Source organism: Raphanus sativus, chromosome 6 (genome assembly GCF_000801105.2).
Source record: "Raphanus sativus cultivar WK10039 chromosome 6, ASM80110v3, whole genome shotgun sequence".
Classification (NCBI taxonomy): domain Eukaryota; kingdom Viridiplantae; phylum Streptophyta; class Magnoliopsida; order Brassicales; family Brassicaceae; genus Raphanus; species Raphanus sativus.
Genome location: NC_079516.1, coordinates 53119654 through 53147461, shown reverse-complemented (window position 1 = coordinate 53147461; position 27808 = coordinate 53119654). Strand labels below are relative to the sequence as shown.

Below are 27808 nucleotides of genomic sequence, written 5' to 3'. Positions count from 1 at the left end.
GGACCGGAACAAGACCAAGGAGGACAGATCGAAATGGGGCCGGAACGAGGCAGAACATGCCTTGGTCGATATGGACCTTTGGCTTGGATCGGATGGTTTCATTTTCTCTTATAACCATCTCATTTTCCCATTCTCAATTCGTTGGACCAGTAATCTCAATACACAAAGGATTTTCTTTATATACTATATGCATTGACTGATCTGGATCATTCTTATAGAACTCCTTTTACTAAGTATCACTTAGTCTTATCCTTTATATGCATTATATGCCTTATACGCAGCTGCCTTTCATTTCAGTCCATGAATAGCTTAGGAACAAAACTATTCTATGAGAATTTCTTTTCTCATCTTTTTGATACTTTTATCATTTCTTTATCCAGTGATCAATATGCTACTTACTACATTTCTTTCTTACTTATATCCAGACCTTTTCGAATTTGTAGTAGCATCCACCACATAGGAGTATATCTCCTTATAATATGTTCCTTTGGTCTCTGTGAGTATCCTTTGTGTAATCAAGCCATTCCTTGAATACTTTAAATAGGAATATGAACACCTTAGTCTATGTCTCACGATTTCTTTTCTTTTCCCACACAGAACCTATTTTTCACTGGTTTTATCTTATCAGATGGTGTTTCTATATATGGCCAATACACCAATCTCTTTTATAGATTCTTTGAATCTTTCTTTGAACCCCACGGTTTCCTTTAGTCTATGAATGCATTCTTGTATTCTCGGGGGTTCTGATCCTCGCTTATATCTTTTAAACTCAAGTGCTATTTCCTTATGCATCTTTATCTTTTATGTGTCGACACTTCTTTTATAGTGTTCCATTGTGTTCCAGACATGAACTAATCGATTAGAGATTTCATTCTTACTAAGAACCTTCATTTACCTTGCAGTTTGGCGTCCCAAACTACATGGTCTGGTATCTTAGATGTTTAGCTGCGCAGCCTTATCTCAATGTCTGGTCTGGTTTCTCTTATGACCTCGGATATGTCATTTCTATGCACCTTTCTTTATTTCCGAGGTTCCTTATCTTATGGAACACATTGGTCTATCTTTAGACTTTATAGCAACTTGATTATGTCTCTTATAGGACATTAACTTCGTGGTGCTTAAGCTGGTATGACTTAGTCATTCTTTTTCTTTTCTTTCGGGTCTAATCTGTCTGGCATTCTTTTAGCTAGCTTTGTATGATCTTTCTTTGGACGTCTTAAATCATATTCTCTGGTCCGAGGATCTTGCCAAGACAAGGATGGTTAATACCATTCCATTTCTCTTTATACTTGTACCAGCTTATTTCTTTCTCCCCCTGATGTTGGATAGTCGGATTCATCATGTAATCCGTAAACCTGGCCTTAATCTGATCACCCATATTTTGGCTCAAGGTCTCTTATAAAATCGTGGGAGGAAGACATTCTCATATCCAACATATATTCCCAATTTTATCTCATCTTCTTATGAGGTTCCATCCTAGACGGCACATATTATTGTGGTGGTCTAAACATAATCTCTTAGGATGGTCTATGTCTGGATCATGACCCTTTATCATTCTTAGATGGGAATATCTATGCTCACTTTATATGGCCTGATGCATATTTTTATTACATGTAAATCCATGTGTTCCCAAGCATTAGCTAGTGATCTTTGTATCACAAAGAATTCGGCCAAGTTCTATCATGGTCATAGACCATCTCACTCGGATTTTTAGTGTTGTTCATGTACCACGGGAGTGTCATTTCTCCCCCTCATGAACATGCTTATAAATCTTTTAGATACTTGGAACATTATAGCCTATTGAGTTTTCCTTGTGTACATGTTACACAACGTGAGATTTTATGGGATAACTCTTTTGTGCCTTTATTTGATATCAATCTTTGCATCAATTTTAAAGACCTGGATGGCTAGTCCAGTCATGCCATAAAGTGTATAAAATTTCGTGGTCAACCTATCTGGTTACCTAGGCCTTTTGCCTTTATCATACTGATCTTTTAGCATAGTTTAAATCAGCCGGGAGTACAATCTCGACCATTTCTATGCCTTGGGCAGTTTTTATTTATAATCTTGAATGAACTTTTTTTTTTCTTTGCTCATTGGTTCAATGTGGAAACCATTCATTTTCAAAACTTTATAACTCAAATGGGTCTTTTATTTGGGTGAATAATTCATGCCTCTTTTAGGCAATGCATTTGGTCGGACAATTTTAATTACTATATTCATTTTCTAAATTTTCATTTGTCATTTATCAATCAAGAAATTATCAAGCAAATCAAGCAAAATAATATAAGACCAGAATCAACTTTTATTATTGCTATAAATTTATAAATGACAAGCAAATCAAATCAAAACATAAAACATGAAATCAGAATGTCTGAATCTTTGATTCTTTAATCAATGTGTAAGCCAACCTCACAATTTATATTTTCCATACGGCTTCCTCAGATTTTTCTTATATATCATTTTCATCCTCAATGTTTTCAGGAGGTTTCATATCACTTTCTTGTATCTCAATGTATGTTTACTGAATTTTATCTATCAGTTGATGGTATCTCGAATTTTCTGCTTTCTTTTCTCGGCTGCCAATAGGCATGATAATAAGTCTTTATAGGTCGTGAAACCTTTAGACTTATGTGATAACAACATATCCTTTGAATGAAATGTGGAATAGGTCATATAAAATAATTCCTTTACTATTACCACTTCAGCACATAGTTTAAAACTATAGGTGATTCTCATTTGAGCAGAATGATATTTGTCCACGGATTCAAAATCCTAGAACCTGAGAATCTTTCATTCATCCATGGCCTTTTGCCATAATACCATTGAGAATCTGAAGTTTTGTTTTGACCAGAGGTCATAAGGATCCCTAGTATTTTCATGCTACTCTCTCAGATCCTTAGTGAGATGATAGCACATAATTGTTATGGCTTTATTTTTTTTTTATTTTTTTTTCACTTTCAGTTACATAATTATCTTGATTAATACACTGTCCGAGTCCTCTTGACATCAGGACTACTGAAGTGTTCATTTGCCATTTTCAATCAATTATTTCCATAACGATTTTAGGGTAGTATAATCTGAAGTTTCGAAATTCGACATCTGAAATCACATTATCCAAAACATGTCTTAATTTATGCTAAGTAATCTTTTTAGAAAATTTTATTATTCATATCAATACTTCTTATCACACGTACCCAACTTTTTTTTTTTAATAAGTATTGATGCAAGCAAAATAATCGAAGTTATGATGCAATAGGTCATACGACCATTTCAAATGATTACTTCTAGCAATAATAATTCAAAGTCACACGGCTAAGACGTGAATCAACACTTAATTGATTCAAACAAACATGAAAATCAATCATTCACCTTTAATCAATTCGGATTTAGGGTTTTCAAGGCTCTTTTTAATGATTTTCAAACAAAAGGTTTCAAGGCCTTTTACGGATTCCATTTTATGATGCAATCTTAGAAAACATTTCTAGATGATCAATGAATGAGATAAGTTTCCCATAAAATTCTATAAAAAGAAATTTCAGAAAAAAAAAATTTCTATAAAAGGAAACTTTCTAAAAATGGAAACTTTCTAAAAATGGAAACTTTCTATAAAAGTAAACTTTATATTTTCGAAATTTTCTATAAATGGAAACTTTATATTTTCGAAACTTTCTATAAATGGAAACTTTCTATAAATGGAAACTTTCTATAAAAGAAAACTTTATATTTTCGAAACTTTCTATAAATGAAAACTTTCTATTTTCGAAACTTTCTATAAATGGAAATTTTATGTTTTCGAAATTTTCTATCAAACAATCAAGTAGACAATCGAATTTCAGGTTAATCAAAAATTAGGTTTTTTTTTTTTTTTTTTTTGATGAAATCGATCAGATTTAGATTTTAAAGGGGATTGATCGATTTCTAGGTTTTATCGATTTGATCATTAAGATCAAAGAGGTTTTCGAGATTCAGCAAACCATTTAGGCTGTGATTTTAATTGATTTAACAATCTCTTGATCGAACTTTTGGTTTAAGAGCTCCGATTTACTCATGGATGAGTTTGGACTTATTAATCTGAGTTGTTAGGGGTTTTGCAAGATTTTAATTGTCGTAACCTTTAACACAAAGTCCAAATTCGATCTGTGAGTTTTTTTTTTAGAGTTTCAGATTAGTTTACCTATGTTTGAGAAGATCTGAAACCGGACCACCAAAAAGAGAGAGGGAGAGAGCTGCGGACTGGTTATTGGACAGCTGACGGCACGTACTGTGGCTGAGCGTGAGGGCGCGTCTGGGCTCGGACTGACACAGGGTTTCCGTCGCTGGATACGTCTCGTCAAGGGCTTCGATTTGATATCTGGATCGTCGTCTGGTTCCTTACGGTTTGAGAGAAAGATCGATTTGAAGTTGCAGCCGAATTAGGGTTTTGAATCAAGTTGACGGCGCTCCTTGTAATAGACCTTGAGAACGCTTCCGAGATCGGATTGAGATGAGGTCGACGGCGTTGGATTCTTCTCGTCGAGATCTTGAATTTGATAGGTGACTCGTCGTCTGAGTCCTCACGGTTGGAGAGATACGGCGATTTTAATTTTCGTCCGAAATTAGGATTAGGGTTTCCAAAGTAATGTCGACGGCGGCTATTGTTTCTGCGCGTGACAGCGCGTCTGTGCTCCGATCTGCAATCCGTTTGTGACAACTTGTTCGTATCGTCAAGAGCTTCACGTGTATAGCTTAATCGTCTTCTGGCTCTACACAGTTTGGGAAATACGCCTCTCTGAAGTCTCGTCAGTTTTTAGGATTTTTAGGTAGCTCGGGTTTTAGGGTCTATCGTGCTGATAACGTGTTGGGAAAGTAATCTTTCTGTTATCTTATTTCATCGTAGAAGTGTTCCTTATATAGGAGTTACATGTCGGTTATGGGTTAATACATAAAAGCCATGAATGGTCCAAGACTACAAGTAAATAAACTAATGGGCTGGACATCCACATAAGCAATTATTCATAACACAAATCTACATTTGTTCCCTTTTTACTCATTCATAAAATCATCAACAGCAGAACTTAAAACTTTATATAATATTGTAATATGGAATCAAAATTGATAGGAAAACCGCACACGTATCTATTCGTTCCCTATGTTTGACTATCATTGGATTTTTTTCTAAATTTTGTGAAGACGTGGTTACCTTGGCATTCATATCTATAGTTAATACTCTTTGACTGTATTGATGTATTATAGTAAGCCTAGTATTATATTTATATAATTTTTTTGGCAAGAGACACCTACACAAAATTTACTAATCACGTATGGTGTAACCACCTCTTTGATTATTATTTTTTAAATATAGAGTGAAATAATACCTTTCTCAAAATATATTATATCGTGACTAGAAAGTAGCAATTACCAGAACTAAGTATTTTTAGACACAAAAATGCTAAATTTGCATAAATATTTAAAATATATAAGTTCGTTTCAGTTGATTTTCTTTTCTTTCTTTTGAGAAACTTCCAGTTGATATTTGCTGATTTTGTCTCTTCTGGTTGTTTAACTGTTTTTAGTAGTAAAGAGCGTATTCCATATTTATGTCGTCCGACTAAATAGATTGGGTATTATGTTCGCAAATGTTTTGTTATATAAACACTAATTAGGTTAACTGGTTTGACGGATGTTGTGGTCACAATTCTCCTTAGCTACTTCATTAGGTTTGACTAATTATGTAATTCAACAATAACCGTACGAATGTTGTGGTCACAATTCTCCCTAACTACTTCATTAGGTTTGGAAACTTTTTCTAACAACGTATCAAACGTTAATTTAATTTTAAACTCTCCTTCAATGAATATACTTTGTCATTTGGATTTATACAAATAAAAATGGAGAGACTCCAAATGATGAATCGATGAAATAATAATGAGAGAAGATGATACAAACATGATCATTAATCTTATCTTACAAGCATCTCATATCTCAGTTCTTTTCTTATCAACCGGATATCATAATTTAAATTACACTGTAAACGGGCCTTTTACGCCACACAACCTTTATATATACCAAACATATATATCAACAAAGAAAAACACCAAATGCGCAATACATTTCAAAAATGACATCATTAATGAGCACCCTTCTCATATTACAATGCATATCTACACTAGTCTTCACTGCCATCTCAACACCACCTGACGATCCTGTCAAGTGTGTGTCTGGAAACTCTGACTGTACAGTCACAAACTCATATGGAGCCTTTCCAGATAGATCTACGTGTCGAGCCGCAGATGTAGCCTATCCAGCTACTGAAGCTGAGCTCATCTCTATCGTGGCTGCAGCTACTAAATCCGGACGGAAAATGCGTGTAACCACACGATATTCCCATAGCATCACTAAACTCGTGTGTGTCGACGGAACAGACGGTTTGTTCATAAGTACAAAGTTTCTAAACCACACGGTGCGAACCGATGCAGAGGCCATGACCCTGACGGTTGAGAGCGGCGTGACACTTAGGCAGTTAATCGCTGAAGCCGCTAAGGTTGGATTGGCGTTGCCTTATGCACCATACTGGTGGGGACTGACCGTGGGTGGTATGATGGGAACCGGTGCTCACGGGAGCTCATTGTGGGGTAGAGGAAGTGCTGTCCATGATCATGTGACGGAGATAAGGATGGTTAGCCCTGGCTCGGCCAATGATGGGTTTGCAAAGGTTAGAGTTTTAAGCGAGACTACGACTCGTAATGAGTTCAATGCCGCTAAGGTTTCTCTTGGCGTTCTTGGTATTATCTCTCAGGTGTGATTTTTATAACTTTTCTTTCTGTTATTTTTGCATGCTATATATGTTATTTTTCAAGAGAATGTCATAGCTATAACACATATTATTTATAAAACAATTGTTCCATAAAGGTGACTTTTACATTGCAACCGATGTTTAAGAGATCGTTACGGTTTGTTATGAAAAATGATTCGGATTTTGGCGATCAAGCTGTGACATTTGGAAAGAAACATGAGTTTGCGGATTTCATATGGTTACCAAGTCAACGCAAAGTGGTGTATCGAATGGACGACCGAGTATCTGTCAACACATCGGGCAACGGTTTGTTTGACCTTTTGCCGTTCCGTTCGCAGCTCTCGGCGGCATTAGCCATCATAAGATCATCAGGTTCATGCTTGTTTCTAAAGCTTAGGCTTTCGTGTTTGTATATGATAAAAAAAACTATAAAGTTGTCGAATAATAATTCTCTATTTATTAGATGTTATAGCACATAACTTAAATTATTCCTCTTTATTTTGTGCTGTATTAAGAGGAGACGCAAGAGACGTTCAGAGATGCGAATGGGAAGTGTGTAGGAGCCACACTTATTTCATCTACACTGTTTGCTAGTTCATATGGTTTGACCAACAATGGTAAATAATTATAATTTATTTTGTTCTTAAATACAATATTCACTTTTATTGATTTTACATCGCACATTAAGTAACTCTTACCTATATTGTTGCAATTATTCGCTGACATTAGGCAATATATTTACCGGTTATCCCGTCATTGGAAGCCAAAACCGTATGATGTCGTCAGGATCATGCTTAGACAGTCTTCAAGATGGGTTGATCACAGCGTGTCCATGGGATTCACGTATAAAAAGTGAATTCTTTCACCAAACAACTTTCAGTGTTCCACTTACGCAAGTCAAAAGTTTCATCAACGACATCAAATCTCTTGTTAAGATCGAACGTAAATCTCTATGCGGACTTGAGCTATATTACGGTATTCTAATGCGCTATGTCACATCTTCTCCAGCTTTTCTTGGGAAAGAAACAGAAGCTTTAGACTTTGACCTAACTTATTACCGAGCCAAAGACCCACTAACACCACGACTTTACGAAGATTTCATCGAGGAAATCGAGCAAATTGCCCTGCTCAAATATAACGCATTGCCACATTGGGGTAAGAACAGAAACTTAGCGTTTGATGGAGTGAGTAAAAAGTATAAGAATGCGCCAGCGTTCTTGAAAGTAAAGGAGAGTTATGATCCGACCGGTTTATTCTCGACCGAATGGACTGATCAGATTTTAGGGATCAAAGGAAACGCAACGATTGTAAAAGATGGATGTGCATTGGAAGGTTTGTGTATATGTTCGGAGGATGCTCATTGTGCTCCGACCAAAGGATATTTGTGTAGACCGGGAAAAGTTTACAAAGAAGCTAGAGTTTGTACACGTGTCAGTGCGATAAGTGTGATTCAGTCCGTAAGTTATTAATATTCATTGCGTCTAATGTTGTTGTAACTAAAATATAATAATGTGTGTATTGTAGTATTATTACTACTTCTGTTAAGAAATAATTTCGCTTATTGGAGCAACCTCAACTATACTTATCTAAAAAGCATGTTCTAGTCTCAAACGTAATAGTAATTTAATCATGCATAATTTTGTAACTAAAATTTATTTCTGATGTTTGTCCGCCGGTTTTTGTCCACGGGAATTGTTGCAATTACCGATTATTTCTATAATATTATTTGAAAAACTATTTTTACGTATTGTATTCACGTTAATTATCACGATTATTGATTACAAAATATCTTAACAAATTAAAAATATTTTTTATTTATTAATATATGTTAATTAATATTAAAATTTTAGTTTCCTTTTCTATATTTTCCTAATAATATATATAATAAAAATAGAAAATTATATTTAGAAAAGGAAAGATTTTTTTATGGAAGTATATTTTATATAATGAGATTTCATTAAAAGAAAAGTTCACAAAAAACAGTTTTGATGTTAAAAATAATCAACTCTTAAAACAACATAATATATATATATATATTAAAATTAATAAAAATATTTTATGCATATCAGTATATTTTCTTAGATTATTACAAAGTTAATTTAATAAAATTACTAAAATATTATTGATGAACTAAAAATATTTTACAATTGCTACTATTGAGATGCTTTTTCATTTTTGCATAATTTATTTTTATTGAATTTTTAATTCGATTTACATTTTCTATATAATATTTATCAAATTACATAAAAATATACAAAATTTAATCAAACCTAATATGCCACTAAAAATGCGTTAAGGCTTAATATTTTTAATTTTAGTTTTATATATTTATACAACATAATATACCTATAATAAAAATATAAAACCAATATAAACTTTATGGTGTAGAATATTTAGGATGTTTTAAATTTATATTTTATACTTCTAAACTATAAAAAGTTACTTAGAATTTACTAAATACAAGAGTTCAGATAGTAATTCGGTTTTAATTCGGGTCTATTCATGTTTTGCATTTGGGAGTTTGAAAATTTCAGCTTTACTCGAATACTTATAGGTACGGTTTGGATATTTGCGGGTTTGGATAACTCGTTTAAATCATTTTTAAAAATTTAAATTCATAAATATTTTAAGTTTCTCAAATTTTAAAACAAAATAACATATTAACATACAAATTTAACTAATGTATTCCAAAATATTTAAATTTAACATAAAATTTAGTTTAATAAATGTTAAAATTGAAAAGCAAATACAATTCGATATGTCTGAGTAATAACCAAATCAACTAGATATTATATATCTATATTACATATCTAACTAAAATAATGTAACACTATTTAAAATAAATCATACATATAATTACAGAACAATTAATCCGCAGTTCAATTCCGACTGGCCACCCAGACTACCTGATAAAAATACGTGGATGTTGCGGATTTTGTGAAACTTGTTGGTTGACCTCGGTCAGCAGATCCCTAGGTTATAAAAAATTAACATTAAAATTAAAATATTAACAATTTTAATTTTATAAATATTTATTTCCGTGCACAAGCACGAAATATAATAACTCTATCAATATATCTTTTTGTCTAAATAGTTTTAGTATAAAATAAATAAAGATGAATGAGAGTTAGCTGAATAGGGTATATATATTTAAAATATCTTTTTTCCTTTGTATCCTATTCAGTTTTCTACATCATATAAAGGTGTTTTATTTTATTCTTTTGGTGTTATAAGTGGAGTTTTTGTTCATTCTATGTATCCGATTGTATGAAGCGTTATTGTTTTTAGCAAAAGATATATATGAATGTTTTAGTTTATATAGTTTAACCCTCTATCTTTAAAAAGAATATATTTCTGTTCATTGTCTGTTGTAATATGAAAAAGATTTGTGTTACATCGTCAAAAGATATATAATATGGTCTGTTGTAATATGAAAAAGATTTGTGTTTAACCTTCTATCTCTAAAAAAATATATTTCTGTTTATATTAAATTAAAGATATATGTAAAAATCCAACTAATGTGTCTTTTATAAATAAAAACCCAACTAGTATGTGACTGCGTATTATATTTGCTTGACATCGTCAAAGAAAACCAGAGAGTTGATTTCTTAAATACTAAGATTTTCGTAGGCTAATTAATTTTTTAAAATATAACCAAACTGGTGTGTGTATGTTACTCACAGTTGAGTTCTTATATGCTACGAAAACCGTTTGATATTTAGTAGTTGAAACTTTCGTGTAGATATATATCGTTGATTAATTTGCCCATTCAGATTTTTTCAAGTCATCCTTTTGAAAAGAAAGAACTGCATAAGCCGACGAGGCGAATATTTTGACTAAAAACATTTAGAAAATAAGGAGAAACAACAACCATGCCTGCGGGCTGCGGCAGTGGGATTACGACAATGATAATGATATGGTTAAAGTCTTTCAGACCATATTATATAAATGAAATTAAGGTGACAGTAAAATTTTGATGGATCAGATGGGGTTAGTCGTTACTATTATCTTAATTGCAAGATAGCATGAAAGATGCATCTTAATTATCTCAACCTTTTCTACTTTAAATAACCAAAATATTCTTTAAATCGTTATAAACCAGCGTATACGCCACCCAACCTTTATAAATAGCAAACATGTTTACCATAAAGCCATTTGCAATACATTTGGTGAGAGACAGACAAAACTCGATCAAAGCCGATGGTTTTTAGTTATTCTCCTTTGTATGGTTTTCCACAAAACGCTGCGGTTTGGCGTACCCTCCACTGGTTACTTTGTATATTTACACTTGTGCTTACGGCAGTCTCAACACCACCTGAAGATCCAGTCAAGTGTGTGTTGGCAAATGCAAATTGCACAGTGACAAACTCATATGGAGCCTTCCCTGACCGTTCCACATGTCGAGCCGCCAGCGTGGCGTACCCAACAACCGAGGATGAACTCGTCTCTATCGTGGCTGCAGCCACTAAAGCCGGTCGGAAAATGCGTGTAACAACTCGTTATTCGCATAGCATAACTAAGCTCGTATGTACCGACGGAACCGACGGTTTGTTCATAAGCACGAAGTTTCTAAACCACACGGTGCAGTCAGATGCAAAGGCCATGACCTTGACGGTTGAGAGCGGAGTCACGCTCAGGCAGTTGATAGCTGAAGCAGCTAAGGTTGGATTGGCGTTGCCTTATGCACCATATTGGTGGGGACTGACCGTGGGTGGTATGATGGGAACCGGTGCTCACGGAAGCTCATTGTGGGGTATAGGAAGCGCGGTCCATGATTATGTGACTGAGATCAGGATAGTTAGTCCTGGCTCGGTCAGTGATGGGTTTGCAAAGGTTAGAGTGTTAAGCGAGACTACGACTCCTAACGAGTTTAACGCGGCCAAGGTTTCTCTCGGTGTTCTTGGGGTTGTCTCTCAGGTTGGATTGATTATATATTTTTGTGTTTTATACAAAAAGATAACATCATAGTTCTATGTCAATTTACTTACAACTTTTTTGGCTGTCGTTTATACTTTTTTTAAAGGTGACTTTTAAATTGCAACCGATGTTCAAGAGATCTTTAACATATACAATGAGAAATGATTCGGATTTTGGGGAACAAGCGGTGACTTTTGGAAAGAAACACGAGTTTGCCGATTTCTTGTGGTTACCGAGCCAAGGCAAAGTGGTGTATCGGAGGGATGACCGAGTTGCTGTCAACACGTCGGGCAATGGTTTGTATGATTTCTTGCCATTCCGTTCGCAACTCTCTGCGGCTGTAGCCATCATAAGATCATCAGGTACGACTTTACATATCTTTCTTCCTGAACTCTTTTTGCGAGAAGTGTTTGCATTTAATTAGTAAATATAAAGATACAATCTTGTTGATCACATTTTTTACCAAACAGAAGAAAACATGATCTAATCTAAAATCTTATTTTGTTTTACTCAATATGTTTTATTTCCATTAAATTCCTTAAAAAACTTCCACGTATGAAAACTAAACCATTACCCTAAAAAGAAACAATGGACTTATGAACCAAAATTTTGCATATATCAACGACTTTTAAACGGTAGTTGGCCCAAAAATTAAAGAGAGACATACGTAATCAGGTAATTCTTGAATTAGTTTTGTATAAAATTATAACTCTTGGATCCAAAACCGATATTTAAATATAATATATAGTATAATGAAGTATGGTTGCCAAGAGATTATCAAGTGACGACGATTAGAGTAATATTCTCTTTATAATATCATTTCTCTCTACGAATACAAAATGCTAAACGTAACTTTAATTTGTTTTCTTGTATACGACTCAAGAGGAGACGCAAGAGAGGTTCAGAGATGCGAATGGGAAGTGTATAGGAGCCACACTACTTTCATCTACACTGTTTGCTACCTCATACGGTTTGACCAATAATGGTACTTATTTTTATTTATTTCTTATAATGTTCATTGATTTCACATACGATCTTTACTTACTACTACCTCGATGTTTCAAATATTAACCGAGTTTAGGTATCATATTCACTGGTTATCCGGTCATTGGAAGCCAAAACCGTATGATGTCGTCAGGATCATGTCTAGATAGCCTTCAAGATGGATTAATCACGGCGTGTGCGTGGGATTCGCGTATAAAAGGCGAATTTTTTCATCAAACAACTTTTAGTGTTCCTCTCACGCAAGTCAAAAGTTTTATTAACGACATCAAATCTCTTGTCAAAATCGAACCGAAGTCTCTATGCGGCCTTGAGCTCCACTATGGTATTTTGATGCGTTATGTCACATCCTCTCCAGCTTTTCTTGGGAAAGAGACGGAAGCCCTAGACTTTGACATAACATATTACCGAGCCAAAGACCCATTAACACCGCGACTCTACGAGGATTTCATCGAGGAAATCGAACAAATAGCACTGTTCAAGTATAACGCATTGCCACATTGGGGTAAAAACAGAAACTTGGCGTTCGACGGAGTGAGTAAAAAGTATAAGAACGCGCCGGCATTCTTGAAAGTAAAGGAGAGTTATGATCCGACCGGTTTATTCTCGACCCAATGGACTGATCAGATCTTGGGGATCAAAGGAAACGCAACGATAGTAAAAAATGGATGTGCATTGGAGGGTTTGTGTATATGTTCGGAGGATGCTCATTGTGCTCCGGCCAAAGGATATTTGTGTAGACCGGGAAAAGTTTATAAGGAAGCTAGGGTCTGTACACGTGTCAGTGGCATGGATGTGGCTCTGGCAGTAAGTTCTTAATATTAATCTTCGTTACATCTTAAATCATAATTAACCTGTTGGTGTGGGTCGTCAATATGTATTATGATAAATTAAGTATTGCTTATATTATTGTAATAATATAATAATCAAAATCGGCTTTTGATCTAAAGAAAATTGGCTGAGTTGGCTTTATATGAATCACAAGAGTTAAGAGCATCAACAATGGGAACTATTTTTCCCAATGGTTTCTAACCAATTTAGTATCAATAACTTCGATGTAATTTGGTTAAAAGTTAAATTATAAATCACAAAGTTAATGTAAATCAATGAAAAAAATACTTTTTAATAATTTTAGGGTATCTACAGTTTGTTGTTGAGATTAGTAGCATAGAATCGATTGTATTTCTGACTCTACTTTTTTAATATTATTTTTATTAATCAGTAAAATCCTGTCGTAATACTGCCGTTTGAGGTTGCCGTTATATTTATGCTCGTGGGATAATTTAGTATATATCTGAAACAAATCCAACAAAAATTAGGGTTTGAATCGGCGGTTTTGAGGAAGAATTTATTTTGCTTTATCAACCAATGGATTCCGATGGTTGTCCCGTTGCGGTGCGCAGTCACGGAACGGATGATGTATCCAGGCATCTTTGATAACATCGCTCCGTTAAAAGAAGAATCCAACAACTCGATTGTAGAGATGAAGTAGACCAAGGTTAATTTATTTTACTTTGCGGCATGTTCATAAAATTATTTGGTCAATTTAATTAAAGAAATGTCCATTAGTAAGATAAGTTTTTAATAATAGCTTATAAAAAATAATTTTAGATAACCAATTATACAGATTAGTATAACCATGCAAGTGATTAATTTTAAAATTAAAATATAATTTTTAACCTACATATTTTTTTTTTGAAAAAGATGAATGATCGATTTAGCTGAATAGGGTATATATTTTGATCGAACTACTTGATTAGATAGATAAAAGAAAAGTTACGCCCCAAAAGGGGGGCTTACAACACGGCTTAAAGCAATCTTAGCCAAAGAGTCTGCAGAGGCATTGTTTAAACGAGGAATAAATGAAAACGAGATAGAGTCAAATCTGCAACTCAAAGCTCTGATATCAAACAGCAAACTGTTAAGTAAGACTGTAGACGAGGAGGAGTTGAGGAGATTGACGAGAGACTTCGAGTCAGAGAACAGGTTCAGCTGAGTGAAATCATGAGTGACCGCATCTAGAAGTGCAGCCTTTACCGCAAGAGCTTCCGCCACGATGGGCGCAGCAACATGGAGTCGGTTTGAGAAGTGGTGTCTTACCTCGACACCTGAGGGATCCACAAAGACCCAGCCCTGTCCACTGTTACCGGAGATTGGATCCCAAGCTCCATCAGTGAAGCAGTTGAAAGCTGTAGAGGTCTGGGGGGCAGGGAACCGGGGTCGTGGTGGATAAGTAGGAGGAGGAACTTTGTCTGCTGCAGTGGCTTCTTCCCAGCTTCGAGCTTCTTTTAAAGCTTTAGTGACCAGTTCAACTGCAGTAAAGGATTTTCCTTCGAATACTAGTCTGTTCCGGTTCTTCCATAGCAACCAGTATATCCATGGAAAGAGAGGTGAGAGTCCCAGTCCAGTAGGTGGTAGGTTGACCATGCGAGAGTTATTGCTCAGGAGCTCCCTCATTGAAGCAATCGTACCTGCAACCGGTTTATGTAAAGCCGGAACTAAATCCCAAACTTGGGCAGCAAAGGGACATGTAAGGAATAGGTGAAGTGGAGTCTCAAGTTCCCCACATCTCTTGCATTTTGCTTCAGCCTGTAGTCCCCTAATCAGTAAGGTCGATCCCACTGGTAACGCTCCATTAGTCGTCCGCCATAGGAAATTCTTGATCTTTGGCGAAGTGTGCAGGTTCCAGATACACTTGCGCCACGGGTACTGGACAGTGACTTCATTTAACTGAGCTTTACGAGCCAAAGCATAACCTGATCTTGAAGTATAGCAGCCGGATGTTTCTGGTAGCCAAGAGAGTTCGTCAGGTTTGTTAAGAGAGCTCAGGATGATTTCAAGAATACGATCCTCATACAGAGGCAAGTGCTGTCTGATAGCATTAAGGTCCCAGTCCTTCGTGTTACGATCAATGAGATCAGAGACCTTTAATAGTTGACTTGCAGGGGAAGGAGGAGGTCCAATGGGCGCAACTGGAGCTGTGGGTGATAGCCACGGGTCAGCCCATACTTGGATCTGAGAGCCATTTCCCACGCTCCATCCGAGTCCCAATTTCAGAAGCTCACAACCCCAAAGAATTCCCCTCCAGCCGTGAGAAGCATTAGAGGTGCATGGGCCGTTCAGGATGGGTTCAGCATGGCAGTACTTCCCCAATAGAGTTTGCGCCAGGAGAGAGTTAGGTTCTCGGATTAGGCGCCAAGCTATCTTACCCAGGAGTGCTTGGTTGAAACACTTGATATCTCTAAAGCCCATACCACCTAAGTTCTTCGGCAATGTGAGTTTAGACCATGCAACCCAGCACATTTTCCGAACCTCGGGCTTAGAGTCCCACCAAAATCTAGTAAGGAGGGATTGGATTTGCTTGCACAGCGAGGTTGGTAGCATAAAGCACGACATTGCATAAGCGGGAATGGCAGTAAGCACGGATTTTAGGAGCACCTCTTTACCTGCTCCTGAGAGAAATCGCGTAGACCAGCCAAGAATCTTTTGTCGGATACGGTCAAGAATGCTATTGAAGATATCTCGTTTCCGTCTACCAAAATGTTCCGGGAGGCCGAGGTACTTCCCGATACCACCTTCTTTCTCAATGGACAGTGAAGATTTAACTCTGTTCTTTGCCGGTAGCGGAGTCTTGGAGGAGAAAGTGATAGACGACTTGGTGGGGTTAATACACTGTCCCGAGGCTCGCTCATATTTTGCCAAAATCGCCAGGAAATTGTTGCAGCTTTCTTGATCAGTTCGGGTAAAAAACATGGTGTCATCCGCGAAGAGTAAATGATTGATCGGGGGGCAGTTGCGGGCCACCTTTACTCCTGGCAGGATTCCCGAGACCTGGGCATTACTGCATAACCCCGACAAAACTTCCGTGCACAGGATGAAAAGGTATGGGGACAAAGGGTCACCCTGCCGGATGCCTCTAGACGGCATCACCTTGCCTTGCGGAGCTCCATTAATCAGAAAAGAATAGGAGACAGAGGTCACACAGACCATAATCCAAGAGATCCATCGATCATGGAAGCCCAATCTTCGCAAAACAGCTTCCAAGAAAGACCACTCAATCCTATCGTAAGCCTTGCTCATGTCCGTTTTGATAGCCATGGAACATCGAACTTTGGCTTTGGAGGTACGAAGGAAATGAAGAATCTCGTGGGTGATGAGAACATTATCTCCAATGGCTCGTTTTGGAACAAAGGCCGACTGATGGGGAGAGATGATTCGCGGTAGCAAAGGTTGGAGTCGTTTGGTGAGAATCTTAGCTATGATCTTATAGTGGGTAGAACATAGCGCAATGGGGCGGAAATCCGCAACCTTCCGCGGGCCAGAGATCTTTGCGATGAGGCGGACATGAGTTTCATTCTGCCTAGGGTGGAGGTAGCCCGTCTCGAAGAACTCACGAATATCCTGATAGACATCTTCTCCAACGGTGTTCCAAAAGGAGTGGTAGAAGCCAGCGGAGAACCCATCGGGTCCCGGGGCTTTGTCGGCGTGAATAGCGAACACAGCATCATAAACTTCAGTTCTGTCCGGTATGGCAATAAGTCTGTCATTGTCTTCCTGCGTGATACATGGATTCAGAGCTTCATTAACAGTATCAAGACACTCTGCCCCCGACGAAGTGAAATTATGCCGGAAATAATTGGAGATAGTAGCCACTATCCCCTCCTCCGTATCAAAAACTTTGCCCTCATCGTCCTCTAGAATGGAGAAGTTATTGATTTGTCGCCTGCCTCGAGTGATAGCATGGAAGAAACCGGAGTTTCGGTCGCCACATTGAAGCCAGAGGATACGACTGCGTTGCTTCCAATATGCTTCCTCCTCAATGTAGGCTTTTTCAAGCTTCAGGGTGGTAGCACTTATGAGTTCAGTGTCGGGAACAGGGGCAGAGAGCGCCGTCTCCAGGATTAGTTGCGCCTCTTTGATAACTTCAGAGCTTTTAATATTCTGTTCGAATAGGGTATATATTTAAAATATCTTTTTTTGTATTCCATTCAGTTTTCTACATAATACAAAAGGTGTTTTATTTTATTCTTTTGGTGTAATAAGTGGAGTCTTTGTTCATTCTATTTATCGATATGATAAGTTCGAATAGTCTAAATATGAAACTGTATCACCCAAATACCCAATGCTTATCATCTATCTTACATATATACAAGGGATTTTTATAATAAATGCCATATCCAGCCTTTCAGCCGCGTATCACTCATACGACATCATAACTTACATCTCTTGCAACGACTTCTTCAAATTTTCGAACCACTTGCTCGTTTTGGCTCATGTTCTGTTTCTTCCAAGTTGGAACAAATGCATTTCCCTCCATACAATTTTATCTTTAATGTTAATTAAAATAACATCCATTGTGTATATATATTACTAGTGGTATTCCGGCGCTACGCGCCGGGTTCGTATGTTTTATTCTTACACGAATTTATAATTTATTTTGTGGTGTTAGTAAGAAAAATATGTTTAAAAATATCAAAATAAAAATTTGTGGAAAATGATATTTTTGACCTATTTGATAATTGTTAACGACCGTAGTGTATTATTTTGTTTTGGAATTGCTTAATTCAAAATGAAATAGCATATGTGGTTGGACTAATCATTTCAATAAAAGTAGAATAAAAAACCGATAGTCATAGCAAAATTAATTTAATTGGAATTTAAATATAAAGTAAATTTGGTGTTTTATTTAAACGTATGCAATGAAGTTATGTTTGTATAATTTTATTATTAAATTTTTGGTAAGAAACCTATTCTGACAATGAGACATATTAGGAAATGAGGAAAACAATTTATATATTTTGTTTGAAAATTAAACCAAAAATTAAAAGAAAAACAGTATGTAAATGAAACTAAAATTGGAACATAATAAACTCCTTTATAAATTGTCATAATGCTGAATGATAGATGACTTTTCCTATATATATGGGGCATTTTATATTTGTACGAAACAATTGATCAACGCAGTAGAAATGAAAAACATAGCCGTAAATAAGAGAACATAGATAGATTATATTCTTGACTTCAAACCGATATTTGTGTAATTTAATTATGAATATTTATAAGTAGCTATTTTGATTAATTTGAAAATTTACTATTGTAGTTGCTAGTTGTGTCGACGCGGTTGCCCTTTAAAATCAATGAGATATGATTGCCTCATGAAAATCATAGAGATTATTTTATGTTGAATAGGTGTAGGATTTTCTAGAATAGCTTAGTCACCTCAAGCCGTGTTTTGGCTGCAACACTCGACTCTTCAGCTATCCCTTGTTTCATTTCCTCCACTCTCAGCTTCGCAAGATGGGAGTCTTGTTTCACTTGTTCTTTCTCGGCCAATGCTAGTTCCAGTTTTAGCTCAGGAATGACACTCCTTTTCATTTTAACCGTTACATAAACCACGGCCTGATGTTTTGCTTCTTACGCTATAACCGTATGTCTCTTGCACTCATGCATTTCCTATTGTATCTTCTGAAGCTCTTGATACACCGTCTGAAGTCCCTGTAAAAAATCATATTAACTCAAGACTTAAGTATAACGAACAAAACGAACCAAGAGCGTGTGGCACAATGATTCTTTTGTTGATGTGTTCAGTGAGTAGAGGAATCAGCCATGTGGGTGAACGCCATGGATGGAGTTCCAATATTTCTTTTTTGGATTTTATGTGCTTTCCAATATTTCCAAACTTGGAAACTGTCAAAACAGGCCTCGTGGGAGACCCAAACGTGGAGATCAGATGCATGAAAACTCTTGGTGAACCATGAACTCTAAGACTGAGATCTTGGCTTCTGCTAGGTGAGTCCGGCTAACTAATCGTTAGAGAGATACAGAGGAGTAAAAAAAATTTACTTGAAGCATCATGACCAGCTGGAGTGTCTAAAACTACGTGTGAGGGCGGGTCTCTTTTTCTGTAGATTCTAGGGACTTTCATATCTCCTCATTTACTTGTCGACGTAATTGAGCGTAAAGCTCTCTCAACTTCAGTGATGAGTCGAATATCAATAATATTAACCTGACAAAAACCGAGAGCAAAACTGAATATGGTACGGTTCAATTAAGCAAAAGAGAGGAAAAATAAGGTAAGATTCGATTAACTAAAAGAAAAAATAAGTCAATGAATAACGGGGCGTGCCAATCATTTTTATGAATCAACCAAACAGCTAGAGCTTAGCAAAACCCTACTTTTCTTAATTAAAAAGAAACAAATGATATAAGAAGACACATATGCGCCAGAACAAAAAGTGAAGACGTCCTTAGCAAATTTGGTAACAGCCAAATCCATGTGGCTCGTGAGGGAAGCCCCTGCGATTTGACCAAATCCAGAAACTATGCTCAGAACACCAATGTAATTAAATATATTATGGTGAAGATAATCAGTGATGTCAGTCATGATCTACCGCCTACAAAAGCCAGTATATTGCATATGAAAATAATTCCCATGACAGTGATCTCACCCGCATCATCCAAATCACGCCGGAAAATCTAGTTAAAACGGAACACAGTTGGATCTGGAAGCTGCAGTCGTGCCGGTGGAGAAGTAAGTGTGTCTTGGTTGTAGGGGAGGTGGAGCAGCGATGGAGAAAGCGTGCCGATAAATTTGGGGTATCAGAAGGAATCGAGAGTTCGGTGTCATCTCCACCATCGTGGTGGTGAGAGGAAAAATCAGAGTCGGAGTCTAAGGCAAACATAGAATCGGTAGAAGGGCTTGACATTGGTCAGGGAGAAGACGGGGAGGAGGAGACGTGGTCATGGAAGAAAGAAGCGTTTGAGAAAATGAAGAAGAAGATGAAGCGTGAAAAGGGACATAATATTGGGCTCAGTAACAAAATTTAATGAAAGCCCAATTCGAAAAATACCAGATTACACAGAAATCGTCGTCTGGTGAGTAGCCACGTGTCCAAAAACGCCCCCACTTACTTGATGATGTGGACGCAGGAGAAGGCAGATAAGCCAACTTTATTGTTATAGATATTAGAGTTTGGTATTGTCGAGGCATTCCAAAGTTGAGTTCTTGGGTTTTCTTTTTTACGGCAAGTTGAGTTCTTGGTTGTTAGGAAATTGATGTAATAATTAATTGTGGAACTTGTCGTGCATATATGTATGTTTGATTAAATATTCACCAAGTCAAATTTTGAAGACGACGTCCATCTTTTCCCCTTTTCAATTGCATAAGATGACATTCATGCACCACAGATTAACATACACTAGTTACTTGATAACATTACTAATAAAATTACTAATGAATTATATACTAGAAAAATACCTTATGATAGCCATGGAAATTTTTTTATCACCAAAATAGGTTTCATTAAAGCTCCAGCTTGAGCTTACGCCATACGTTTTCGATACTGTTTGGACACCCATAGACATCTTAAATGGTAAAAAAATCTATATTTCTATAGATTTTGTAGTGATTAGTCACTGAATCTATAAAGTTTTACACGGTTATAATAAAAAATGATAATAATATCAATAAATAGATAAATAAAAAATATATAAATAAATTTTATTTTGAAAAAAAAGATAAATTTTGAAAAAAATATATTAAGTTTTAAGTTTTTTTGAAAGACATTTTTATGAATATGAGTTTAAAAATACCTTCTTACATATATATGATGAAAGAATTTGAGATTAGAAAAACCTTTTTATGTATGAAAAAAAAATCAAAATTTTTTCAACTTTTCAAAAAAAAAACTTCATAAATATATATGATATCTTCATGAGATTGAGTTTAAGAATACTTTCCTAAATATTTAAATCTTCATAAATTTGAGTTTAGAAATACATTCCTAAATATATATAATATCTTCTTCAATTTAAGTTTCGAAAAACCTTTCTGATCAGTATAATATCTTCCTAATATTTAGAAAGATATTGATAAGTAAGTATAATACCTTCATAAAATTTATGAAAATTATAAATAGGTATTCAAAATATATTTTAAATCTGTATTTAAGAAGTATTAATAAATATATATATAACATTTTCTAAAAAATTGGAATACCTTCATAAATTTGATCTCTAAACTTTATAAATATATTTTACATATTTAAAAACATTTGGTAAATGTTCAAGAGATATTATTAATGTTTTCTTAAACATGCATATAAATCAATGTAGCAGGAAGATATACACATTTAAAAAGATCTCTTATATGTACATACAATTTACATTCAAGAAATCTGTTTACACATTTATGAAAGCATTTCCAATTTTGGAATTTTTTTTCAATTATAGAAAAATATTTTATACACATTGAGGAAAATGATTGTAAACTCAATTTCAGGAATATATTATTCATATTTATGAAGATTTTCCTAAATATTTTAATGAAAAATTGATTTGAATATTTTTTTTAAATTGGAAAAATATCTTCTTCTTTTTATATATTTATTTATTTATATATTAATTAATTATTAAATAGAATTAAAAATGAGAATATAACTATTATTTTACCATTTAATAAAACTTATTTCGGAAACTTTGACTTTTGGTGCTAATTTAGGATTAGAATCTAGAAAATGAACTATTTAAAATAATTGCTTTGTATATAATATAAGCAGAAAGTAAACTGATTCGAACTTCAGCCAAGTTTGAAAATAAATGCAGCCAACGCCAAAATAAAACCGACAGCGCATAAAAAATTGATCGAAATTGTTTTAAATTTCTACATTATCTTACAAACTAGTATGAAGTATCTCATCTCAGCCTTTTATAACTTTTTATCTATAATATTATATTTAAATTTCACTAAGCCAGCTATTTACACCGCATAACCTAGGACCTCTATATATTAAACCAAAAGCACCATTTACAATGCATTTGTATTCAACAAAATTCAAACAAAAACACCATGGTATTTCGTTATTCTCCTTCGTATGGTCAACAAAACGCTGCGTACTGGCGAATCTTTCTCGGGTTACATGTTATATTTGCACTTGTGCATACGGCAGTCTCAACATCTCCGGAAGATCCCGTGAAATGTGTGTCAGGAGATACGAATTGTCGCGTCACAAACTCATACGGAGTCTTCCCGGACCGGTCCACATGTCGAGCCGCTAACGTGGCGTACCCAACAACCGAAGCCGAGCTTGTCTCTGTCGTGGCAGCAGCCACAAAAGCCAAAAGGAAAATGCGTGTAACCACTCGATATTCCCATAGCATCCCTAAGCTCGCGTGTACGGACGGAACCGACGGTTTGTTCATAAGCACAAAGTTTCTAAACCGCGTTGTGCGAGCCGATGCAAAGGCTATGACCCTGACGGTTGAGAGCGGCATGACACTTAAACAGTTGATCGCCGAAGCAGCTAAGGTTGGATTGGCGTTGCCTTATGCACCATATTGGTGGGGACTGACCGTGGGTGGTATGATGGGAACCGGTGCTCATGGGAGCTCATTATGGGGTAAAGGGAGTGCGGTCCATGATTATGTGATAGAGATCAGGATGGTTAGTCCTGGCTCGGTAAACGATGGATTTGCAAAGGTTAGAGTATTAAGCGAGAGTACGAATCCTGTGGAGTTTAACGCGGCTAAGGTTTCTCTCGGCGTTCTTGGAGTTATCTCCCAGGTTAGATCAATTATTTCTTTCTCGGTGTTAATAAAAAAAATCCTTTCTAACTTGAACTGTTATATGTTTTTGAAGGTGACTTTTAATTTACAGCCGATATTCAAAAGATCGTTAACATATGTAATGAAGAACGATTTGGATTTTGATGATCATCCCCTGACATTCGGGAAAAAACATGAGTTTGCAGATTTTGTATGGTTACCGAGCCAAGGTAAAGTTGTATATCGAATGGACGACCGAGTGACTGTCAACACAACGGGCAACGGTTCGTATGATTTCTTGCCGTTCCGTTCCCAACTCTCTGTGGTACTAGCCACCATAAGATCATCAGGTTCCTAGCTATCCTTGTTAAAGTTTTTTCCCCAAAACATATGAAAAATTATCTGAATCTATATTTGAAGAAGATGTAGAAACATATGTATACAGGTGACTCTTGAATTCGAGTTGTATTAACTTATAACTCCAATCCATGTCGTGGATACGATAATTATACTTTGACAGCTTGACATCTATTATATATTTTTGTCAAAAGGGAAAATTAATATTTTATCTATTGATGATTTCATCAATATTCTTTTAGAAATCATCTCTGGCTATCTATTTTTTTGCCAAATCTTGCTATCTATTTCTCTCTTTTGTTTTACAACATCGGTCTAGCTGCCCTTTTAATCGTAAGAAATTTTCTTGTAATTTATTTTATGTGTATAATGTTTTAGAGGAGAAGAATGAGATATTCAGAGATGCGACTGGGAAGTGTGCGGAAGCCACATTAATCTCATCGACACTATTTGGTAGCTCCTACGGTTTGACAAACAATGGTAACAATTAACCTTTCGATTTATTTTACATTTTGGTTGAATTCACAAAGGATATATATTCAGTCCACCTTTACGTTTGAAATATTCAACGGCGTTGTTAGGTATTGCATTCACCGGTTATCCGGTCATCGGAAGCCAAGACCGTATGATGTCGTCAGGATCATGTCTAGATAGCCTTCAAGATGGGTTAACCACGGCGTGTGCATGGGATTCGCGTATAAAAGGGGAATTTTATCATCAAACATGCTTCAGTATTCCTCTCACGCAAGTCAAAAGTTTCATCGCCGACATCAAATCTCTTGTCAAAATCGATCGGAAATCTCTATGTGGACTTGAACTTTATTACGGTATTCTAATGCGTTATGTCACGGCCTCTCCGGCTTATCTTGGGAAAGATACGGAAGCCATAGACTTTGACCTAACATATTACCGAGCCAAAGACCCATTAACACCGCGCCTTTATGAGGATTTTATAGAAGAAATCGAGCAAATTGCGTTGTTCAAGTATAATGCATTACCACACTGGGGTAAGAACAGAAACGTAGCATTTGATGGAGTGATTAAAAAGTACAAGAACGCACCAGCGTTCTTGAAAGTGAAGGAGAGTTATGATCCGGACGGTTTATTCTCGAGCGAGTGGACTGATCAAATCCTAGGGATCAAAGGAAACGTGACGATTGTAAAAGATGGATGTGCATTGGAGGGATTGTGTATATGTTCGGAGAATGCTCATTGTGCTCCGACCAAAGGCTATATGTGCCGACCGGGAAAAGTCTACAAAGAGGCTAGGGTTTGTACACGTGTCGGTGACATAAACGCATAAGTGTACTGGTTCAACTAGTAAGTTTATAAACAAAATCTTCGTTGCTTCTTACATTAGAAAGCCCCATCGTTGTTAAAAATGGGTCAATATATTTATCTATTACTATGATTTATGACGAGTTGCTTCATGCATGCTGATGTAATAACTACTATAATGCAATTAAAAAAATTATTTTAATACCTTCGTTGTTGGTCGCTACTCGCTACAAATAACAATAAGTGTTTGCACGCTCTTGCGATAATTTAATAGTAGCGTTAAAGAAATAGTGAACTAAAAAGTACTCTGCGAATGTGCGTGATGTTGTCGGAAAGGTTAAAGTCAAAGTTCCGTGTCTTGTAAGTCTTTGAGAAGCTTCTCGAATTCGTCCACTCTTTCTCCCCAATCGTTTTTGATCCTTAACGGCCTCACGTTAAGGTAATCAACAACGTTATCTCCGGTGGACTTACTCGCAGAGGATGACAGCTCCACGCTTCTCTTCTTCTTTTTCTTCATTCTATCGGCGTTGGATCTCTTCCTCTGAGCCGTCGCTCTCTGAATCGCCCACAGCACGTCTGCTCCAGTAATCTCCCTCTCCTTTGGGATCGGTTTACTAGGGTTCGAATTAGCGGACCGGAGGATGATTTGTTGGCCTAATCCACCGACGGATTCGGATGTTTGCGATTTCGTCGGGATGTTACAGAGTCGAAGGTGAATTCCGTCGTAATTACGCGGCGGAGGCGGTGAATAGCCGACGGAGATTGATCCGGTTAGCCCTCTGAAAAATTGAACCGGCTTCGGTACAGGTTTCACGGTCCACATAGTTTACTCTTGTGCGAGTTTAGCTCCGTCACCTTTTTATGTGGCGGTGGAAGAGTATAGCCCACATAAACTACTAATCAGTAGCTTATTGGGTTTTTAAAATAAGGCCCATTAATCTATTGCTCCAGTTACAAGCATTAATTATTGAATATTTTTAGAAAAGATACACGTAGAACATTTTAGACGACGATTCGTCTAATACATATTTTAGGTAACGGCTTGAATTAAAAGATACACTTACTAGATATGACATATGACACTTTTGTCACGTGACTTCACTACAAAAGTTATGTCACATGAACCGGATACTTATGAACCGAGTCACCCCACGGGTTTCCCACCAGTGTCTCGCTCGCCGAAATCGTTCTCAATGCACTCCACACAATACTGTTGCATTTAAATCCCGACCCGAACGCCAACTGCCAAACCCGATCTCCATGCTTGACCCGACACTTAGCCTCTATGTAAGCTAGCTCGTACCACAGAGACGAGCTTGAAGTGTTTCCAAACCGGTGCAAAGTCATCCGAGACGGCTCGAGATCGACCTCACTGAGGCCAAGACCTTTTTCAACCGCGTCAAGTAACGCTCTACCACCAGCGTGGATACAGAAGTGCTCGAAACATAGTTTAAAATTCGGGACATATGGACTGCTCTTTAACCTAAAAAGCCTACTCTTTACAATAGAGATAATAAACCGGAGCTTTTCAGATAAAGGCAGAACAAGGGGACCAAGTGCGGTTAGATTCGTCTTCAACGTGTCACCAGCAACAATGGTTAGTTCTCTAGATAGTGATACTCCAACGATACCTTTGTCGTCTTCTTTTTGGTCAGCACAAGTGTAATGTTTGTCGCTAGCGCCTTTGTGGGTCCTAACGAGTTGAGTCAACTCATACTTAGACCGAACTCTGTCTTGGCTCCGGTTTGAGAGCAAAACCGCCGCACCTCCTACTCGAAATAGACAGTTAGGGACCAGCATGGACCGGTCGTTGCCTCGATACATGCTAAGAGTCATGTTCTCCGTGCTAACAATGACTGCATAGGTATTAGGGTTTGCTTTAAGAAGATGCGTGGCGAGATCTACCGAGATTGCGCCGGCGCTGCATCCCATACCGGAGAGATTGTATGTTTTCACGTCGGTTTTGAGCTTGTACCGGTTTACGATCATGGAAGAGAGAGATGGGTTAGGGTTAAACAAGCTGCAATTTACAATGAAGATTCCAACTTCTCTCGGTTCAACTCCTGTTTTCTTGAATAGCGAGTTAAGAGCTCCGAATATGACTAATTCGGCTTCATGTCTGGCCTCAAACATTGATGGTGTTGGTGGAGAGGTCAACATGCAACGTGGGGCGTACGTATCATCTCCTAAACCGGACCGGTTTAGTATCCTCGTCATGAATTGGATTGTTTCTTCGGTGTAGAGTTTAGCACCTTTGGCCATGTTGAAGAACGTTTCGGATGAGATTTTGCATGAGTCGGTGGGTTGGTGACATGAGAAGTCGACAAGGTAAACTGGTTTAGACCGTGTGCTTGAGTAAGCATAGAGGAGGATGGATATGATGAGTAGACCGATCTTGACCGGAAAAGAAGAGAAGAAGTCATGGTGAAACTGAAGTAGATGAAGCTGGGAAAAATATAGAACGAACAGTATAAGCAGAGGAAACTTGAAATTTGCCATTGAAATGAACAATATGAGAAACACTTGGTTATTGGGTAGGTTTTAATTTATAAGCAACGTACAATAAAACCTTATGTTGGGTATAAATAGACAATACGGGGACTGCGTTAAAAGGGTTTGTGCCACGGAGAACGTGGTGTGCTTTTTAAGGCTACCCTTCATACTAATAAAATATGGTATTAAAATACCCATATAACGCACTTTCAAAACAAAACAAAAACTGTAATATTTTTGTGCCGTGTTGCAAGAAAATTATTTCAGTACAATAACCCATAAAACGAGAAATTCAAACAATTATTAAAGCTATCTTAATTCACTAATTAAGCATTGTGACCATACTAATTGTTAACCTATTTATTACCAAACATAGACAGTTTTATAGTTGGTTTCCGTCGATTGCACATAGCTTTCATATCATCTGAGTTAACCTTTATTTAT

General features: G+C 36.6%; 6 protein-coding genes and 1 long non-coding RNA gene across 7 annotated transcripts; 3 read left to right on the top strand and 4 right to left on the bottom strand.

Annotated features, from left to right (window-relative positions):
- The first annotated feature begins 6089 nt into the window (after positions 1-6089).
- LOC108807290 (probable L-gulonolactone oxidase 6) lies at positions 6090-8336 on the top strand. The gene is made up of 4 exons (XM_018579558.2): positions 6090-6778; positions 6892-7147; positions 7291-7392; positions 7505-8336. Exons 1-4 carry the CDS (start codon positions 6101-6103, stop codon positions 8242-8244), a joined length of 1776 nt encoding a protein of 591 aa, XP_018435060.1. The 5' UTR covers positions 6090-6100; the 3' UTR covers positions 8245-8336.
- Positions 8337-10924: 2588 nt separating this feature from the next.
- Positions 10925-13664, top strand: LOC108806751 (L-gulonolactone oxidase 2). Its single transcript, XM_018578937.2, has 4 exons — positions 10925-11692; positions 11799-12054; positions 12576-12677; positions 12774-13664. The coding sequence occupies exons 1-4, from the start codon at positions 10976-10978 to the stop codon at positions 13511-13513; spliced, it is 1815 nt and encodes a 604-aa protein (XP_018434439.1). The 5' UTR covers positions 10925-10975; the 3' UTR covers positions 13514-13664.
- Positions 13665-14470: 806 nt separating this feature from the next.
- Positions 14471-18011, bottom strand: LOC130495882 (uncharacterized). The gene is made up of 2 exons (XM_056987458.1): positions 17916-18011; positions 14471-17635 (listed from the first exon to the last, which is right to left on the bottom strand). Exons 1-2 carry the CDS (start codon positions 18009-18011, stop codon positions 14471-14473), a joined length of 3261 nt encoding a protein of 1086 aa, XP_056843438.1.
- A 538-nt stretch (positions 18012-18549) lies between these two features.
- LOC108816416 (uncharacterized) lies at positions 18550-20482 on the bottom strand. Its single transcript, XR_001943852.2, has 3 exons — positions 20143-20482; positions 19538-19990; positions 18550-19189 (listed from the first exon to the last, which is right to left on the bottom strand). It is a non-coding gene; the product is annotated as an uncharacterized LOC108816416 (long non-coding RNA).
- Positions 20483-22533: 2051 nt separating this feature from the next.
- On the top strand, positions 22534-24939 carry LOC108810407 (L-gulonolactone oxidase 5-like). Its single transcript, XM_018582520.2, has 4 exons — positions 22534-23255; positions 23331-23586; positions 23972-24073; positions 24175-24939. Exons 1-4 carry the CDS (start codon positions 22542-22544, stop codon positions 24894-24896), a joined length of 1794 nt encoding a protein of 597 aa, XP_018438022.1. The 5' UTR covers positions 22534-22541; the 3' UTR covers positions 24897-24939.
- Positions 24940-25169: 230 nt separating this feature from the next.
- Positions 25170-25706, bottom strand: LOC108812574 (uncharacterized). The gene has a single exon (XM_018584864.2). The coding sequence runs from the start codon at positions 25692-25694 to the stop codon at positions 25215-25217; it is 480 nt and encodes a 159-aa protein (XP_018440366.1). The 5' UTR covers positions 25695-25706; the 3' UTR covers positions 25170-25214.
- Positions 25707-25813: 107 nt separating this feature from the next.
- On the bottom strand, positions 25814-27474 carry LOC108812572 (3-ketoacyl-CoA synthase 13). Its single transcript, XM_018584862.2, has one exon. It carries the CDS (start codon positions 27368-27370, stop codon positions 25982-25984), a length of 1389 nt encoding a protein of 462 aa, XP_018440364.1. The 5' UTR covers positions 27371-27474; the 3' UTR covers positions 25814-25981.
- Between the last annotated feature and the right edge of the window lie 334 nt (positions 27475-27808).